The sequence below is a fragment of the Furipterus horrens genome, unplaced genomic scaffold, assembly GCF_987537825.1.
Source record: "Furipterus horrens unplaced genomic scaffold, mFurHor1.1.pri manual_scaffold_1, whole genome shotgun sequence".
Taxonomy (NCBI): Eukaryota; Metazoa; Chordata; class Mammalia; order Chiroptera; family Furipteridae; genus Furipterus; species Furipterus horrens.
In genome coordinates, this window is record NW_028327171.1 from 137,358,005 (window position 1) to 137,379,816 (window position 21,812).

Sequence of the window (21,812 nt, forward strand, 5' to 3'; positions counted from 1 at the left end):
TTGATTGCTTCTACTGTGTTCTTCAGTTCAGAAATTGTTTTCTTCATTTCTTCCTGACTCTTATTGATAGTTTCTGTGTACTTTTTCATGCTGATGTAGTTCTCAGTAAGTATCTTGTAGCCTCCCTGGAGTTCTTTGTAGTTTTCTTGAGTTTCTTGACTTCATTGAGGTTCCCCATTACTATTGTTTTGAATTCCATGGCTTATAGTTTGCTTACCTCTATTTCATCTATCCCTCCTTCTGGGAATTCCTCCTTTCCTTTTGATGGGTTTTTGTTTGTTCTTCTCCCCAATTTAGGTGGTTCTTCTTGTTTGTTTCAGCTTCTTAGGTTGATCTGCTTTTATTCCCTGCTTTTGTGGTGTGACCTTCCTGTAGACAGTTGATGAGCTGCTGCCTCCAGCTACTGTCACTTGGAGGGGAGTAGTCTTCTTAAGAGAGATTTGTCGTAGCACTGGGGATGAGTCTGCACTGGGATCTGGTCCACTGCTCCCCCAGCTCTTTCTCTAGAACCAGTGTCCAAAACTTTTCCAAAGCACCTTTAGCTCACTTCACCCTCTTTTGGCCACAGCCCAGATAATAACTGTCTTATAATATTGTCTAATCATACCCTGTAGCTAAAAAAATTAAGTTATAATAATATTTAATAAAAACATGAGCATTAAAATTCATATATAGAAAAGCCCTATATCCATAATTGTCATTCAATTTTAAAAGTAATATTCCTTTTTTTAAAAATTTTTAAACAATTTTATTTATATTTATTTGTTTGTTTATTTATTTATTTAGAGAGAGGGGAGAAAGAGAGGGAGAGAAACATCACTGTGTGGTTGCCTCTCAGGCGCCCCCAACTGGGGGCCTGACATGCAACCTATTAATGTGCCCTGACTGGGAATTGAACCAGCGACACTTGGTTCGCAGGCCGACGTTCAATCCATTAAGCCACAGCAGCCAGGGCTAAAAGTAATATTCTTAAGTGGAGGCAATCTTAGTTTAAAAGCATGCTTTTATTTTAAAACCTTTTAACTTTTTACTCAAATTTCCATTCTCCTTATAATGTTAACCTTTAACTTGTTATTTTTATCCCAATGGTGTAACAATGTCTCAACACATTGAGGGTGGATCATAAAGAATGATACTTTCCTATTCTATCACATTTGCTTTTAAATTTTTATGCCCCCTGAAAAATTGATTCAAACAAAAAAGTGATTTTAAATAGCAACTATGTAATTGTTATGTCTACAAACCATCACAAATTAAATTAAAAATAATAACCAACTGCCCAAATTAATAAGCATTAAAAATATACTTATTTTATGTTGTCAGGCATGAAGCTATTTCTATAATATGATAAACTTTCCTATAAGGTATTTGTAACAAAATTATACTAACATTTAAAATAATGCTTATAGCCTTACCTTTTGCTATGCAGGTGCTATTTCTTTCTTGAAAATTCTGGTCACATACACATTTATACGATCCTCTTGTATTTATACATTTATGTGAACATGTGCCAAAGACCAAACATTCATTAATATCTGAAAAGAAGAGCTCAAAATAGCATCATCATACCCCAAATTAGCACTTCTATTCCTTCTGCACTTCAAAATGGCACATGTCTTTTTTTTCTCTCTCTCTCTTTATCTCTCATATTTATTTATTTGTCTTTTCAAAACCTTATCAGTGACTTGTAATATTTTTAGGTCATAATAAGTTTTCACAATAGTTTCACTATAATAATTTATCAGTTGTTTGTACATTGTTTGTTAATCCACTTAATACATTGAAATATTCATTTCAAACTCCCCTAGTGTTTAGCATTTACTCAAATAAACAAATCTTGAGGTTTCTTTCTAAGCCTGTTTCTGATTACCTAATGCTATACCTTTGCACATGTCATATACTGTTCCCTTGTTCAATAATATCCTTTCCCACTTTTATGCAAGTAATTTCCACTCATTTCTCAAGATCCACCTGATGTGAAGCCTTCTTCATCTCCATCAATGGATAGCAGTAACTAACCATACCATAGTTTTTGTGCTCTAATGTTTTGATATTTTTCTCTGCCAACATTGTTCACACTATATTTCAGATATGTTGTCATATATTCATACTACTTACTTGACTGTCAGTTTCTTCAGAGCACAGGTTATTATTTATTCATTTTTTATTGCAGGCATTTTGCACAATGCCTGACAGAGAATGAATATATGGATATATCATTAATGCACCTCTGGTTTCATATATATTGAAGTGATTATGTAACAAGAAGGGCAATGTGAAATAAACCAGCAAAAACTGGATGCCTATGTAAATAGTTATATCTAAGTCATAAATCAATCAATCACAGACAATATTTTGTGGTTCAGCACCTGCCTCTGATTTTAACGGCTTGAGCAGGGACAGGCTTGAGATGAGGTGATTCTGGTGAATTATCTCCTTTCTCTCTCTCCTCCTTCTCCTGTTTTCAATCAGCATAATTCTTTGACCTTTTTTATAATAGATAGTTTTCTTAATTATGCAATAAATTTGTGATATAAATCCTTCCCTTGAATTAAGGATAAACACAGAAATAATAATTATCTTTTCTTTAGCATCCAACAGTGTTCCAAAGGCTCTCAGTAGGGATGAGAACTTCCCCATGACACCTGTGCATGACACTGCCAAGGCTGAAATGCAGGCTTTCTGATCCTGTTTTCTCTACTATGATACTGTGCCCAAGAACTTAAGCATTCTCAAAATAATTCATCTCTTTGTTTGAAATGTAGGAAAATGAGGCAAAAAAATATAAGTATGAATATTACACAAGGAATTGAGTAAAATACTTATCAGCATTTACTCATCAAAGACTATTACAATAAGTAAATTTAAAAGTTATTTGATACTATGGTTTTCTTTTGATAGAAAATCAAAATAAGGAAAAATCTGCTTAACTTAATAAAATTTTAGTTCCCTCAAATGGCCTTTACTGGCCAGAATCACCATTTTCTCTTCATGTCTGTTATAATTGAGCATTGGAAGAGGATAGAGAAATTCCACGTGTCCAAATTTTAGAACAATGCCTTGAATGCAACAAACTCTTATTCCCTTTCTACTTCTGTTAATGCTGTTATTTCTTTTCTTTAGACATTTCAGTTAAACAGTTTTGATTTTGACATCAAAAAACAACTCCTTACGTTATTTATTTGATCTATATAAATGAAAAGCACAAATTTAAATTATTTTGATTGCAAATCAAGGGAATGCTTATCCCCTCAATACCAGGTTAAAACTATTTCTCTTTATATTAAATTTTCATTTATTAATAAAGATGCAATTTGTATTGGAGTTCAACAATTATTCATTTGCACAACAGAAGTTTCAGTGTATAAAAGCAATTTAAATCAGATTGTAATCTGTAGGTTATATTTGCTATGAAATATGAATAAAAATAAAGAAAATTTTGAGAATAGAATTTCTAAATTTGTAAGTATATACAAGAAAAAGAAACCACTATTCAAAAATAAATATGAGTTTATTAATGTGACTTGAAATTAATATTTTAGAGATTTTTTTGTGTAGTATATGTTTTATTTTACAATTTATAGATAGTTTCTAGGAAACAAAAAATAGCTTTGAGGAAAAAAATTGTTTCCTTATTAAAATAGAGAAAACAAGTTGCTAGTTTTTAGTGTTCCATATTAATGGAGAAATAAAATGTCATGAATAACCCAAACAAGCATACAACTCAAAATTAACATAAATAAGTATGGATACACTTCTTTTCCTTTTGGCTGAGTATAATTAATTTATTTCAATAATATAATTTTTATTGACATTATGTATCACCACCACTCCTTTTTATAAACCCAAGAATAACATGAAGAAACAATAGTACTGGAAGCTGGTAGGTGAGCATTTTAAGATTTGAATTATCCTAGATAAGCCAGGCAGCTTATTTAGATTTGGCCCTAATCACAATAATATCAATTTTAGTGAAAAACTTTGCAGAAAATGTATATAGTATTTCATAACTCTGTAGTTAAAGTCCTGGTTTAGATTTCTGCCAAAATGGAGGCATGGACAGACATGCTGCATCTCCCTCCACAACTAAGAAGGAATACAACTACCTCAAAACTATAAACAACCAGAAGTTCCAGAAAATCAAACTACATGAAAGCCCAGTAAACAACGATATAAAGAAGAAACACTTATCCAGACAGGTAGGAGGGGCAGAGCCAGGGCAGAGAGGATGCAATGTGGTGGTGGCAGCAGCGGCAGCAGCAGTGGCAGCAGTGGCAGACCAGAAGAAAGCGCAGTCACATGTTTTAAAAAGTCAGGAGGGACATCTGGGAAGTGTTCTCAGCTTCTCACCAGACCTTGCAACTCAAGGTCCCAGAACGGGGAAAATCAAGCCTCATTGCTTCTGACTGTGCAGACCAATGGGGGTTGGGGTGGAGGCAGAAACTGCCAGTCTCTTAGCAGAGTCCGCTTGTTTAAAGGGCTCCTAGAATCCTAGAACATCCGCAAACCCACCCACTCTAGGAACGATGGCCAGGGCAGCAGCTAGAGGGACACCAGTCTGGTGCAGAAGTGGGAGAGGTGCCTGGAAAAGGGGAGAGTGCTGGGCAGGTAGCATTGCTCCCTCTCGGACCCATCCCCCACATACAGCATCACAACATGCTGAAACAGGTCACCCTGTACTGATGAATCCCTAAGGCTCCGCCCCTTACAATGTAACAGAAGTGACAGCTCTACCTGGGATGTGGAGACAAATGAACACAGAAGACTGGCAGAGTGAAGAGACAGAAGTATGGCCCAAAAGGGGGAACAGATCAAGGTTCCAGTTGGAGAACTAAGTGACGAGAGAGCCAACCTCACAGATGAGGAGATAGACAACCTAACAGACACAGAATTCAAAATATTGGTGACAGAAATGCTCACGGGCTTGACAGATATGCTTGTGTATGGCAAATGAATAAGAAGAGAAGTGAAAGCTATGTTAAGTGAAACGAAGGAAAATCCACACAAAACCAATGGTGAAGGGAAGGAAACCGGGGTTCAAATCAATGATTTGGAACATAAGGAAGAAAAAAAAAAAAGTAACCAGTGCAGAAAGAGGAAGCAAGAATTGAAAAAAATGAGAAAAACTTCCCAAATTTTGCAAAGGAGATGGACATACAGGTCTGGGAAGCATGGAGGGTCCCAGGCTAGCTGGACCCAGAAGGGATCACACTGGGATGCATCATGATTGAGATGCCAAAGGTGTTAGATGAAGAGAGAGTCCTGGGGGCAGCAAGAGAGAGGCAGAGAGTTGCCTACAGGGGGGTGCCTATAGGACTATCAGCTGATTTCTCAGAGGACACTTTGTAGGCAGGAAGGGACTGGCAAGCAGTATTCAATGTGATGAAAAACAAGGACCTACAACCAAGACTACTCTATACAGCAAAGCTATCATTTAGAATGGAAGGGCAGATGAAGTGCTTCCCAGACAGGTAAAGCTAAAAGAGTTCATCATCACCAAGCCATTATTACATGAAATGTCAACGAAACTTACTTAAGAAAAATAAGATCAAAACTATGAACACTAAAATGACAACAAACTCACAACTATCAACAACTGAATCTAAAAAAGAAAAACAAAATTCAACTAAGCAAACCAGAATAGGAACAGAACCATAGGTATGGGGATCATTTGGAGGGTTATCAGCTGGGAGCAGGAAGGGGGAGAAATGAGGAAATGGTGCAGGAACTAAGAAGCATAATTTGTTGGTACAAAATAGACAGGGAGATGTTAAGAATATTATAGGAGAGGGTGAAGTCAAAGAACTTATATCCATGACCCATGGACATAAACTAAGGGGGGCGGGATTGTTGGAGGGAAGGGGTGTACTGGGCAGAGGGGAGCAAAGGAGGAAAAAAAGTGCAACTTCTGTAACAACATAATCAATAAAATATACTTAAAATTTTTTTTAAACCCTTGTTTAAATTATATTTATATATAACTTACTATGAGATTCTACCTATCCTGAATGCTCAATTTTTAAACGATCTCAACTAAGCTGACAGGAATTTATTTAGATCCTGTCTTTGAATTTTAAAGGACACATCTCAGCATCACAAAGCACTGTTTAAGACATGGTGTTATGACAAAAGCCCCCAATTCTCTAAAAGTAAATTGCCTATTGCATTATTGCAAATGCCACAACTCAAGATAAATGCTCTTTTGTGAAGTGCCTGTATTTCTCCAATGGTTCCTGAACTGGCAACTTCATTACTTGTATTTCAAAACAGAATTGTAACAATACTATTGAAATTCCTAGAGGCCGGAATCAGCTACAGAAAAGGCTCTGTAGTGGAAGTGAAAGTTAGCTAAGCAGTACAGACGGGCTATTGGCCACAGGGACTTTCAGTCTTGTAAGTAAACTGGTAACTGATAGATACACACACCATTTTGATGAAAATCAATCCCTTGTCATCTTACAATTTAGCAGCTCTGGGAGTCTTTTATGACCTAAAGATTTAAAAGCAAGCTGTTGAGGAAATATACTATACCTTCACACTGTCTGTTTTTCATGTTTCTCTGAAATCCAGGCTTACAACGACAGAAAACAGATGTTTTTATTTGATTACAGTATGCATCATCTCCACATGGATTCACATTATCTTCACAGGTATATTCAGTGAGAGCTGGGATTTAAAAATATGTTCAAAACCAACATAATTCTAATTCCTGAAGTGGGGATTTTTTTTCTTAATTTAAAATTACATATATTTTACCATAAATGACTCTTTTTGAATTGATAAAACTATGGTTTTTCTCACCATAAAAGGTCTCTTTTCTTATAAAAAGGTATAGAAGCAGATAGAAACTGAATTCATTTACATTGAACATCGTTTCAACCAAATTACCTACAGTGAAATTTACAGCTGTTATCTAGCTACAACTGCTTTCTAAAAGGAAGTCAAGAATCAATGCCTCTAATGACAAGCACTCTTTACAATGTTATGATGTACTCCAATGAGTACTACCTTCTTCTCTAAGTAAGAACCCAAACATCCTTGAAACTACTTAGAGATATAGCCACTTTTTGTTAAACTAAACTCAGAATTCAGGAACATGATCATAGATATGACCACGTTACTCAGTCACGTAGGCACAATCAGTAGTTTTTAAATTTTTATAGTCTGAACATACATATTAAGATTGAGAGTGTAACATGTTCCAATGGTCATGGGCTGCAACAGAGGTTAGGACAAACTTTGAGTTATATGTCATTTCCAGCATACTTGTTATAATTTCATTGCTTTAGAATACAGTTAAATGAAGAGACAATATTATAGGGATAATATTAAATGATCTCTATTTTAGCTAAGCAAAATAGAGAAATATGAGAATTTTACTTACTCTTAAATTTTTTATAATTAGTTAAAATACATGACTGGAATTATACTATGGATGACATGATGCATGTAGACATATCCTGATGTGCAGTGCGTCACCAACCAGCGAGGAACAATTTAGATACATAAGTAAGATAAAAGGCTAAAAAGTAGGAAGTATTTTGTAGCTTTTATAAACAACCTTAATTTAGAGTCTTAAGTTCAATTATTTGTTAATATGAAAAATCAAATATCAAATGTTTTCTAAACATAACAGTCAAAGTCTATAACTCAAGTACCATGACACTCTAACTGAATAAAATAATAGTGGTTTCTTTAAGAATAACTTGACAATAGATTAAAAGTTTAAGACATTGAAAAATTATTAAGACCATTATTATTTAACAAATATCAATGTCTGTAAAATTTAAAAAGAATTAAAATTATTTTTATAAACTAAAATATTAAGTGATATAGATTTCTTTGCTGACACTAAGGTCTGTATTTGGATATTGAGTCTCAGCTTCAACTCCAAGAAGTTTACTCACAGCAAAATCAGCCTTTCCCATTTCATATTTTCTGATATTAATTTAAGTGAGGTTAATTAGGTATCACTTAAGCACATTTTGAAGAGCACTTTTTTTTTCCCTCACAGTAGTAAAAAAGTTGGTCATAATGAACCAATAATTGGACTTATATGTCACTGCACTTGAACAGAAAACAAACTCACTTATTCTGCAGCCTTGTTCATCTGAACCTTCTCCACAGTCATCAAATTGATCACACTGGAGGTCCAGGGGTATGCATTTTTTATTACTGCAAGCAAACTCATCTTTTTTACAAGGTTTTGCTTTATACGTAAGCTTACCTACAGAGTCATTAAAGAATGATTAGCGTTATATCAAGTCAAAATGAATTTATTAAGCACATAACAATTCCAAGATTTTACCAAATGCTACAGAAAACTAGGTCCACAATTCTTATTTGAAGCTGTTGAGGCCAAATTTAAAATTTCTGAAATGTTTTAAGTTTTATAAAAGAACAGGGTATTTTCCATATAGTAAATATCTTCATATTTCCACAGGAAAATTTGGGAATATAAACCTAAGTGAGATTTTTTTAAAAGTAATGTACCCCACTTCAGACCCGTTTAAGTTGGTGCTTGTCACCAATTTTGCCACATACTTTACTAAATACAATCTATATAAGCCCACCCCAACCCAAGGAGCTATTTAACAGAGAACATTTTTAAATCACTATGCTATTTCTCTCACACTGTGCCTATAAAGAGATTAACAGACCAGTAGAGACTCTGGATTAAGTTGTACAGCTCTACTATCCAAAAACAAACAAACAAACTGTTAGTGGATTATTTTAATTTCCTGTCAGAAGATCAAGTGCCAGAAAAAAATACACTCAGATGTACACATGAAACATATTTAAAATTATTTCAAGTTCTAAAATCATCGTATTCAAACTGCCACTGAATCCCAGTTATTTCACTTGAAATGAATTTACCACCACACTGGTCTTCATCTGAGTTGTCACCACAGTCATCAATCCCATTGCACATTTGTTCAGGCTGCAGGCATATTCTGTTATTTCTGCATCTGTGTGGTCTTGTGGGTGGACAAATAAATTTGACTGAAAAAACAAAAACAAAGATCAAAACAGCTCCTTTGGGTACACTGCCATATGAAGAACAGTATTTCTTTTGTCTTTCTTTTCAAATCCATTATCTAGCTTTTTTGAATACCTTTTGTTGTGAAAATTGCACATATGTAGATACTGGAAAAATGTGTGATAATAGAAGTGTATGATCCTACTCATTTATATTAACTACAGAAAAGAGTGCACAGCTGAAATGTTGAATGGAATAAGAAAAAGATCCAAATTTCATGGTCTCATTTTCAGATGCCTTATCTTAGATGCCTTCACTTGGTGTACCAAATTAATTTATGTCTACAGTTTATACAACATGACAGGACACTTAGCTATCTGCAAGGGCAATTTCACACCGAATGGAGCCTCAGCAAGCATAACAGGCCCAAAACTGAAAATAGGACATTCAGTGAAATAAATATCTCAGTAATACTATAGCTGGGTTTCTCACTTTATGTCTCTCTAAACAAACGTGTATCTATGTATTTGAGGCATACAAGGTGATCTTGATTTATTTATTTTTAGCATTTGTGTGGATATAGGTGCTTGTGAGAAAGTGTGGTGTGTGTGTGAGTGTGTGTGTTTGTGTGTATGAGAGAGAGAGGGAAAGAAAGAGAGAGAGAGTTAAAGAGATAGCAATGGAAGACAGAGAAATGGAAGCCAGAGAATTCTTTACTTGTCCTTTCTATCACTATCTCATCAAAAGGCTTTCACCCCTACAGTAGGAAATATCTATAATGGTTCTTCATAAGCACAATTAGAATATTACAGGGTTCTCTCCTTGGTCCCCTCATGTTCTCACTCTTAAAACCTTTGCTTACATTATTCTCATTCATTCTCACAGATACACTTGAATCTATACCCTCATGGATTTCAACCTGCTATCTAATTACAGTATCTCACAATTAATTATAGAACATTCCCACAGAAATTTGAAATTCAACAAGTTCAAAACTCAATTCCTGTAATCTTTTCTCAACTCCATTTTCCTCAAGCATAAGATTTGCCTTATTTTCATAGTTCTGTTAGGAGCACATCATAGCCACATGTCTGGGATTATTCTAAACACATTCTTCTCACTGACCTTCAACTGTAATTATTCATCAACAAGTTCAGTGATATTGCCCCACCAAATTTGTCCTCTTCTCTCTATGCATACCAGTTACAATCACAATAGTTCAGTTCTTTCTTATCTCTTACATAGCTGACTGTAGCAAATCCTAATTGTCTCAGTTTTATTGACCAAACTAAGATTCTCCACCAGACCAATCAATGCAACACATTAATCTGGTTATCTCTTCCAAAGTTATTAATCACTTTTGAGAGTAAAATTTGAAATACTTTATATGGCACAATAGACTTGTCATTATCATGTCCATGCCACTCATACAGGCTTAATTCCTTGTCACTCCTAATCTTCTAGCAATGTTTCATTATTAGCTCCTTAAATGTACCATCCTCTTGTTCGCTGACCTCCTTGCTGCAATTGAAATCTGGTTGTTACTCCAAGCACAGCCCCTCCCCTTCAAGTCTTTTAGAAATGTCTCTTAAATTGCTCAAACCTCATGTTATCTCAGGTTTAAAGATACACTAGTTTTCTACCACAGCTTACAGAATTTTATTACCATATCTTCATGCTCTATTTAAAAAAAAAAACAAACACTAAAACAAAAACTGCTATTTTGAGGGTCAAACAGTTGATGATACTTTTTTCTTTAAAAAAAATAATTTATTTATTTGTTTATTTATTTGTTTATTTGTAGAGAGAGGGGAAAGGAGAAAGAGAGGGAGAGAAACATCACTGCGTGGTTGCCTCTCACGCCTCCAACTGGGGACCTGATGTGCAACCTAGTCATGTGCCCTGACTGGGAATTGAACCAGTGACACTTGGCTCGCAAGGCAACACTCAATCCACAGAGCCACAGCAGCCAGGGCTGATACCTTTTTCTTATTGTGATGTTCTCATTAACTTCATAAACATCATTCCCTCCCTAATTCATTGAAGACTCTAGAACCCACCCTCATTGCTATGTCTCTTCATCCAAATTCATACCACCATCTTATATGATTTCAACATTTATATGAGCAAACCAACAAATGAGTGGGCCTCTTAGTTCTCTAATTTTCTCATACCTACTATCTTTTTTATTCTAATATATGTAGGCCACTCACTCCCTTAGAGAGCTGTAGACATTGGTGGATTTCAACAGTTTTTAAAAAAATTCAGCCAATGATAGTTCTTATTGCTTGAAGATACGAGCACTGTTATACATGGATGTAGCTAGATTTTGTTATTTCCTCCAATTACTTCATTCACAATACTATCAATTTGAATGCTTCAAATCCTGGTCACATTGTCTTATTTTTCCAACTTTTTAATTCAACTAGTCTCATTAAGACACTTCCTCAGCCTTAGCTAATACATAAAGCTGAAGCCTCTGCCTTAACCCATTGATACATCTACTGTTTTTCTATTTACCAATGCTTTCTTTTGTCTTTACATCCCTTCTCTGTTGACATTAGCTTGCACTTTTCATCTCTTAATATGCTCATCTGAAAAATATTTATTGATAACTTATTCTAGACATTGAATACTGCTCTAAGCACTCATTTAGAGACTCATTTTTGTCCAATAATCTGAATTTTCTGGTCCTTTTCTCTTTTCCATCTTAATTATCTAAAAAACCCACAAACTTAGATAAATAAACCATCTGCTATCCCAATGTCTGCTTCTGGGAAGTTCAGGAATATTGCAGATAATCATCACAAGACTAACTGATATCACAGATATAAATATGTATCACTGCCAGACAGGCCCCTGAATACTAGTTGATGATCTTACACATACATCTAGCCTTCACTTTCCTACACTTTGCAATGATGATTTAAATATGCATTCCTGTCAAATCTTCCTACAACACCAAAATTCCACATTCTATATATGAATATGCTTCTTACTTCACACTTGAAAAAGTAGAAATGAAGAGATGGAAAATGTGTTAACATCTTATTAAATGATTACACATATACCAGCATCTACCAACTCATTTCAACATTTTTTAATAACAGAAAAGGGGTTTCTACTCTTATCTAAAACTAATCCTTTTACCTATTCTGCAACTCCTTTCCCCTGACTCTTTTGGAAACATTCCCTCTTTGAGACATTTTATTAATTTGGCATTTCTTTGGCCATAATTATTTTCTTATCATTGTTAGTCCTTTTGTGGTCAAACAACTGAGTCTTTTCTGGCTGCTCATATTTATTTAGATGTTTTGAATCCCTCAACATTCTATTCTAATGCCCCTTTTCTCTGATCCTTTATGCAACCCTAGCCTAAATCTCACACACTTCATAGTACTTACTACCACATTTTATGCTAACTCTCAAACTTATAGCTCTAGATTAACTTGTTAAGTTCTAGAACCAAATATCAAGCACCTACTTGTCATCTCTACTTGAGTGTCTTCTCAAATGCATCTCAAACTGGGCTCTTAATCTTACTTTAAAACTATTCCTGTTATTATGTTTCCCATCTATTCAACACAAACAAACGAACTAAATAGGCAAAGACTAGAATAGTAGTCAGTAGAGGGGGGGAGGGAGAGAAGGGGGATAAGTGAGGGAAGGGTCTAGTCAAGGAACGTACATGAATGACTCATGGACATGGACAACGGGGAGGGATATAATTGTGGGAGAAGGGATGGGCTGGGAAGGGGGAGCAATGAGGGAAAAATGGGACAACTGTAATTGAATAACCAAAAAATAAAATAAAATAAAAAAAAACATGCAGACAAAAACACCCTATAAATTATACTTGGCAACTTCCTCTCCCTCATTCTTTATATCCAATCCACTATTTAATCCAATTTATTTTGCCTTTTAAATAACCTTCAAATATGTGTATACTTTACCATTATATGCTGTCATTGTCTGAATTCAAGCTAACAGCACAGCTTGCCCAGCGTATTGAAATTGTCTTAACTATCCTTGTTTATTTCTATCCAATATTTGTAAAAATAAAAATTTGGCCACATACCTCTTCTGCTTCACATTCTTTGGAGCTTTAATTAATCTTAGGCCAAATCTAAAAATCCCTACTGAGATTCATAAGGTTTCAATTATCTCTCCTGTCTCTTCAGTTTCATCTTAAACCAATATCTTCCTTTCTCTGTCCTCTCGAGGCACATGAATATTTTTGTTCCTCTTGGAAGCTCTAGTTTGCCCTGTCCCAGGGCTCTTCCAGTTCTTGTTTCCTTTGCTTACAGCACTGTGTTATCCACCCCAAACTGTTCTTTTCATTTCCTCAGCAGCTATATATCTCTCAGACTCATATTGTACTCAAATCTTACTTCTCATGACTCAAGACTGAATAAAGTTCCTCCATTCTATATTTTCATTATTAATCACACTCCTTCTCCAATGCACGTCTCATAGTTCATATCGATACATTTTTGTGATCATCAGTATCACTGTTCCACTAGATTCTCAGCTGTGTGAAGTCAGGGTTCTTCATGTCAGTGCCTCTCATCGTTTTATCACCAAAAAATAATCACAGTAGCTTAAAAATGTTTATTCAATGAATAAATAACTTTTTCCCACATTATTCACTGTGCCTGTGGTGCCTTTTCATATAGATCCTTCACAATTGTAGCTTTCCGCATTCCCCTTTAGGCAGAGTTCAGCTTATTCTCACTGCCTTGTATGTACATTTTACTTAATTCTACCATTGTTTGAAATACAATGTATGGACAATATTTATCTAATCAGAATATTTTCTTATTAAAAAAACAAACAGACAAACAAAAATACATGGGTTGTTCATCCTTTTAAATCCCAATTACTTAGCACAGTCTCCAGTACATAATAGCTTGACTCAATGTTGATGTCAATGACTCAGCAAATGCAAAAACATTCAGAGAATCAAGCTAGATGTAGTCTACACGTTTTCTAGCAGCTGTGTAGTATGTCACTGAAATTCATTTTCTGGCCCCAGAAGTGCTGTGGTAGTTGTAAAACATTTCCTTCCCACCCACTAATTTTTGGGCTGAAGTGGAATAGAAAATAGGAAAAATAAAACAAAAGATTGTTTATAAACATAATGGGTTCTGGCCTGATTTTGCTAGATAAATTTATTTTTTCATGTATTATGATTCAGAAACAATATACAAACAATATACATTCCAGTGATGTATTATTTATCTATATCTAATATACATAGAGAGTAGAGACAATTATAGATCTCCCTTCTCTCAACAACCTAAGCCTCAGTATTGTCGGCAGCCGTCCATCTCGAGAGACGATGGTGTAGCTTCTTAAGAGTCTATCTGCACCGCCGAGAATGGTTGTGCAGTCCGACTCGGGAGTGACACGGTATCTGTCTCCTCCCGTGTTGAATCGACATCTTGCGATGACGCTGGAGTGTCCTCTCCAGTGAAGCTGAAGCTACAGAGCCTGGGCAGGGTGATATGGAGGGTCTGCTGTTGCCCATGCAGCAGACCCCCCCTCTCTTCGCAGCTGAAGGGCCCAAGGGAAAGACGGAGTCAATACAGCTTGGCTTCAGGTGCGCTGCAGGAGTTGCCGGTGTTGACTACAACGTCAAACCGCCTTAGGGACTCCGGCTCCGGATTTTCTGTCGGGGGTTTACTCCCCTAGCCTTTCCCCTGAAGAGGTATGCCGCAAGGCAGCGGAGGTTTTTTGGAGTCAGAGTTTTCCTTCTCTGATGTACCCTGACTGGAAGACCAAACCAGCGACACTTAGCTCGCAGGCCGACGCTCAATCCACTGAGCCAAACCAGCCAGGGACAAAGCCTCAGTATTAGGTGATGGGAAACTACATAATTTTATTATTCACATTGTTTTGATGTACTTATATGTCAAAAATATGTTTTAGACTAAAGTAAATTTGATGTGAAGCCAAAATCTTTATATGAACCTTACTCAGTTCAAAAGGTCAACTACTCTAAAACTTCTCAGACAGAGCTAATCTATCTTTTGAACAGTGTTGACATGTGAAAGTTCAGATTTAAAAGTGCTCTCTATAAAGTAATAAACTTTGACCAGGGTAATCCCTTGTTAACTGAACAAAAGCTATATCTGTGATTATCCTTTATCTACCTAACCCCAGGATGGTAGAATTTGTGGTTCACTTCACCACTTCATTGATTCATATTGATGCATTAGATCAGGAGATGAGAAAACAATCAAAAGCCATGTGAAATGCCATACCACACATATCAGGGGCTTCATCCGAGTTGTCTCCACAGTCATCTTCTCCATCACACACCCAGAAATGTAGTTTGCAAAGGGAGTTATTGCAAAGAAACTCATCTGCTCTACATATATTTCCTCCTTTATTTTAAAACAAAAAAGAGAAATACAAATACAGCATAATTAAAGCTAGTCAATATGACATATATTACTCTAAATCTTAGCACAGATTCTAGTACCTAAGTTTTTTGTTTGTTTGTTTGTTTTTTTGTTTTCTATATATAATATCAATACTAGGTGTCCAAACTTATTTTTCTTTCTTTCTTTTCTTTTCTTTATTTCTCTCTCTCTTTTTTTTCTTTGATCCTCAACTGAGGACATTCTCAGAGAGAAGGAAAGGGACAGAGAAACATGGATATGAAAGAGAAATATTAATAGGCTGCTTTTCACACACTCCTCTACTAGGAACTGAATCCACAACTCTGGTACATGCCCTGATCGGGAATCAAACCCAAGACCTTTTAGTTTACAGGAAAATGCTCCAGACAACTGAGCCATTCCGGCGAGGGCATCTTAACTGTTTTTTTTATTTTTTAATTTTTTAAAAGATATTCATTGTTAACTTTCCAAAACAATTTGATATTACCCTTATATATATATCATATTTTCTTTTAAAAATACTTGTAAGATGGTAAAAGAAAGTTTTCTCAAATCTAAATTATCTTCCTTTTTACATTTTTTATATTATTGAGTGTAAAAAAATTTAGATTTTAAATGATATTAATTTTCATTAATAAAATTGTGTTTCTCAAAAGAAAACAAAAAAAATAATAATTCAACTGTAACTAGAAACTGACAAACTGAATCACTGAAAAGAGAATAAGCAGCAAAAAGACTGTAGTCACAGGAAAATATTTTTATATCAGAAACAAGAAATTGGCTATGTAATAAAATATTAGAGTTATTCTTATTAGAATTGTTCAATAGAGTACCCCATTTTTTGTAGTTTTCAAATGTTTGCATTTTTCCCTTTTTGCAATTAAATAGAAAACATGGAGAATACAGGGATAGTCTAACTTAAAATTAAGTACATTTACTATGTGCAAAGGACCTAAAGTACTAATAAATTTGGGGTTATGTCTATGTATATAGCAATATATAGTGGAAACCACAGTGATTGGGGAGTTAGAAACTTGCTTTATTTTGCTTTGGACAAGTCTATTAACTTCTCTGGGACTCAATGTCTTCGTATGTCATAAGAAAAGTATGGTCAAAGTGATTTATAAGGTCATGTTTGCAAGCTATACATGAGGTATCAGCACAAAGATACTTGATGGGAATTTAGAATTAAGATAAGATTCCTCTCAAAGTTAAACTTCAACATAAATTAAACTTTATATATAAGAAACATGGTTTATAAATTAGCTAGATTTAATGATTAAAGGTATTAATATATTTTTAAAAGGATGTTCATTTAAGCATGGGGCTGGGGGATAATAGTGCTCATCCTTCCAAGCCTAGAAAATATCTAGGAAGAAACATTGCTCATCTTATAGATGCTCTTTTGAGTGATTAATGAGCCTAGGCTTATGAGGGTCCCAAAGCTCTTGTTCTGAGTTGTAACTTGTATGCAAATCTCCAATAATTCACTTCCAGTAGCAAAGATCTAACTTAGAAAATGGCAGAATCAGATTTCAATTTTAGAATGATAACTCTAGTTACAGTGTACAGAACTTGTAAACTAAGATAGTGACGGTTAAAGCCAAGACCAGAGGAAAAAGAAAGAAGACAATTTGAAGAGGGGTTTCAGTAATACAGAATAGAACTGATTTTAACTTGACCGAAAGTAGCTACATTTGAGAGCTTCTCAGGAGATAGAATCCTCAGGATCTAAAACGACTAAGTAGATGGAGAGTGGCAGAGGAGAGTGAATAGTCATAGTATTCAGTTTTTGGTTTATTTGGACATTTTGGTGAATGCTGGTATCATTTAATAAATAAAGAAACACAATACTAGGAGCAGACTTAAAAGAAATAAAGGCAATTAACTTAAGGTACTGGTAAGACAACCATGTAACAATACTTAGCAGACTAATGGATAAATGTGACTAAAATATAAGATAGGTTTCTGAGCTATAAATTCTATAGCTGGGAATAATCAGATGTAATTATTATTATTTTTTAATTTAGAAGAGAACAAAGTGATTATTACTATTTAAAGATTGGAGGAATACAAAAGAAGAGATATAGTCAGAGTGGTTAGAGAAATACTTAAAATATATTCTAACTAGAAGGTCATGTAGGCACATATAAATAATTAAGAGAATAGATTTAGTAAAGTGGTGGTGGGTTTAGTAAAATTCTCTTTTAATATTTCTTTGAATGAAGAAAAACAGATATCTGAATACATTTAAATATTTCTGAGAATAATAATTCAGAAGAAAATGTAAGGTTGAGGATACAGGATAAAGATAATTGATAATGACTTCCTTGAGAATCCAGAAAGAGTGAAAAATTTGAGATCTATAGCAAAATGAAAATATTATTCTTATTCTGGAGGTGAGGGAAGTCTACTTTAATAGAATGGGAAGAGGAATGGCTAGGCACAGCTATAGGTAGCTTTGTTAATTTGGTCATCAGATGTTTTTAAAAAAGCTCATGATTTATTATTGCTATGAAATAGAATGTAAGAAAATCAACTTATTAAATGCTTGATATGCATATTGATAGAAAAAGATGATGAAAGAACTATAGGTAGATTGTTTAGAATCTTGAGTGATAGGTGAAGTTGAGACCAAGAATCAAGAGTGATATGAATCAGAACAGCTGCATAATTTTCTGGAAAAAAAAGTCTTAACAGAACTGGTACAGCTTACACTGGCATTTCTAAGGATGAACAAACTCTAATATACAGATAAAGGCAGTTCCTTATTGAGAACACCAAGGTGAATGCTATCATGTGCAACTTCTAAAAGTACAATGTCTGACCTTGGGTTGCCCCTTTCTTTCAAACTTCTGCAATTTTTAGCTCTGAAAAGCCCTAACTCAAAAAATATTCTCAATTAATAAAACCAATGCAATAAATTACAATATAACAATTTTCTATCTAAAAACAATACAAATACAAAACACATAATCTTCAGTTCTAAACAAACTTAAACTATGAATGTTGGCTTAATTCAATATTGAAATCCATAGAACATATAACAGAGTTGTGTTCTTTCAGAATAAAGATTCTAGTGATTAAATCTCTTGCATTTTCCAATTTACAATTAATTAAATTAAAACAAAATTTGTGAACTCTACATCCTTAGATTATTTTAGAAAACTCTATTTGAGGTACATTAGTATTGTTGAAAAGAAAAATTGAGTTCACTACAGTATCACATTAGATAATATTATAATTTTCCTCATGAGAGTATTGGATGTGTCACTATTGTATTAAGGAAAAGGGAAATAAAAATGAAATCATAATTGTAACAGAAGGTAAAGGTTTTGTGATAACCTACTAAAGGTTTGCTATTGTACTATAAAGAATTTGCATTTCAAAAACTGTACCATGTTAGTTACCATGACCTCCTAAGTCTAACTTAAAAATACTTATTTTGAAATAACACAAGCAGCAAAAAAGGTATAAATTAGAAGAGATTAGCTTAATTAAAATCTCAGTTTCCTCAACATGCTCTTGATAAACTCAACATATGTTTAGAAAATAAAAAGTATGTATTAATTAACAATAACCTATGTCTAAATATAAGTGAGCCCTTAGCAGGTTCATAGAAACCTGGATAAGTGCATCATTCTAGAAAATAGAATTCTTATCTTAATTTGGATGGAAAGAAACATTAATATATGATAATATTTTATAATTTACATAAGTAGCTTACACATTTTTAAGCTGATGGTTACTAAAGAAAATAATTCTCAATCTTTTCCACCAAATTTTTTAAAAATGAGTAAAGTTTGGGAGCTCAGGCCATAAGAAACACCAAGTTTTCTTGAGGCAACATGTTTTACTTTTAAAAACATAAAAGTTGTTTCTAATTCCATAATAATTTATATTTTAGTCTATTTAAAGTAAACCAATAAAACTGATTCACATGGAAAAATGTCCCATGCTTATCCAGCCTCCAACACTTAGCGCCTGTAAGCTCACAGGTTGAAGTTGAAATGACTGTAAGTTAGACTCAACAGCAGAGGTGTTTCTTCTGGCATTCCATGTCTTCAGTGCCTTGATGTACATTTATCCAATACCTAAACCACTTCCTGGAAGTAAATTAAATACTAGAAATCTAAACTTAGGCATGCCATAAGGTACATCCATATAGGATCAAGTACTTTATCCACCAAGATACTTCATTGGAATTTACCTAGCAGCAAAGAATAAATTAATTAATTAAAAAATAAAATTTTTTAAAAGAAATAAATGTTAAAGGCATGAGTAGAGAAGAAAAGGGAAGCTTTGACACATTTCTAAGTGATTGACATAAAGACTCTCAACTTGTTAATTCAGTAACCTTAAACATTTAGTAGAATAGTTTTAAATCTGAAAGATACATCAGATGTCAAATGCTATCATGTTTAATTTTTTCTTATAATGTTTGACTTTTTAACATGGGTTCCTATGTTCAAACAGTTTTAATGAAATCCAATATTAAACAAAAATAGATAAATCCTGACAAGATTGCCCCCTTTCCTCTCCCCATTCCCCACACACTGACTCTCCGGATATTCCTACAGATCTTGAACACATTTCTTGTGGTTGGGTTTGGTAGCATGGAAAAATTATCACAGAAATGTTTATGGTGATAAAAAGAGAAACTAGATCTCCTGATTCCCATTACAGTAAATTATCTGTGCTATGTAATCACCCTCTCCTTTCAAAAAAAAAAAAAAAATGCTGAAGATTCTTTAAAAGACTTGGAAAACTCTTCATTACCTTTAATATTAAAATTAAGTTCTATAATAAAAATCTTTCATTAGTTGTGGTTCTTAAACAGCTAAACTGTCCATCACCTCTGTGACTTTTACATGATATCACTCCCTGAAATGTATTTCCTTGTTCTGTGTGCTTATGTAATTGTTGGCATCAAGAAATTCACATTTCAACAAGGGAACAGGTCAAATAACACAGGAATAATTATTTTAGAAGGAATATAATGATAACAAGAATGCAATCAAAGAGTGGCTGGGTAAACTCCAAAAAAGACAGTACTTGGGTAGAAGACAGTAATATTTGAAATGGACTTAAAAAGACAGATATAATTTTTATTGGCAGAGATGTTGAAAAGCATGTGGGATGTTGCTAGAATACTTTCAGTTTGGCTATGATATATGATACATAAAAAGAAGTAGTAGAATATAAGACTGGGAAGATAAAATCGGATCATTTTTATGTAAATCTGACTGCCAGTTTTAGTTATTTTTATGTAACCAGGAAGGAAGACAATTGAGTAAAGATTGACATAATCAGAGTTACATGAAAGTAAGATGAACCTGGTAGCAGAGTGGGATGTATTGAAGACTAGTTAGGCAGTACTACATGAGCCCAGGCAAGAAGCAATGGAAGAAAAGAAATACGCTAATTTCAATGACTGAAGTTGCGGGGATGAAACTTATTCAATAGAGAGTGGAGGAAAGATGAACAACTTAATTTTATTCCAAAGTATTTACATAAAAGATTACATAAAATTATGAATGACAGATTGTCCACAAAGCTTTCTGTTTATAGAGTGACCAATTACAGAAAGTTAGTGTGAGAAATTAACCAAAAGTAGAAACAGCTGTCATGGAAGATTAATCTTTTATGACTCTCTGTAATGCATTACTGATTCTCAATGTGAGCTAGAATTTCTTTTGCTGAATATTATATTTTATCAGGTTCTGGAATGGAGACATAAGCAAATCATGTAGCTTTGATCTAATAGTAGACAAAGTAGAAGATATTTTTCCTTGAGTAAATAGATGTTTGCAGAAGTAAATATTTTAGATATATTTATACTGTATAAACCCTGAGTGCCTGTTCAAGTGCCTTACAGCCTATATCAATATCTGGTTTCATCTTTGCGGATGATATTCCAAATATTCTGAAATGTTAAGTCCATTTAGAGACTTTTGTGAGCAAGTTAAAAGAAATCTTTATTTAAATAATGGATTTAACATTTAAAAAATAAGAAGTATGTAATTTATGGTTACTATAAGCTTCATCCCACAAATTACTTGCTTTCATTTCATTTACTCTAAAGTAGTAACAGTCGAACAAACAATAGGAGTCACAAAAATGGGGAGACAGAGAAACAACACCCCATCGAAAGGAAAGGTAGAGTCCCCAGAAAGAGTGCTAAATGAAATAGAGGGGAGCAAAATATCAGATATGGAATTGAAAGCATGGATTATGGAGAAGCTCAATGAGCTCAGCAGAAACTACAAAGAACTCCAGAAAAACTACAGTGAACTCCAGAAGAACTATAAGGAACTTACTGAGAATTATACCAGCATCAAAAAGGACAGGGAAGCTATCAATAAGAGCCAGGAGGAAATGAAGAATACGATCTCTGAATTGAAGAACACGGTAGAAGGAATTAA

At 34.1% G+C, this 21,812-nt stretch overlaps 1 protein-coding gene across 1 annotated transcript in view; it reads right to left on the bottom strand.

Moving 5' to 3' along the window:
* LRP1B (LDL receptor related protein 1B) overlaps positions 1 to 21,812 on the bottom strand; it is a 1,919,366-nt gene that overhangs the window by 130,118 nt on the left and 1,767,436 nt on the right. Inside the window, exons 72-76 of the mRNA XM_090279551.1 lie at positions 15,247 to 15,369; positions 8,878 to 9,003; positions 8,090 to 8,227; positions 6,532 to 6,666; positions 1,416 to 1,535 (exon numbers count right to left, since the gene is read on the bottom strand). Of these exons, the coding sequence (XP_090135677.1) occupies positions 1,416 to 1,535; positions 6,532 to 6,666; positions 8,090 to 8,227; positions 8,878 to 9,003; positions 15,247 to 15,369 (642 nt within the window). The remainder of the gene's footprint in view (positions 1 to 1,415; positions 1,536 to 6,531; positions 6,667 to 8,089; positions 8,228 to 8,877; positions 9,004 to 15,246; positions 15,370 to 21,812) is intronic.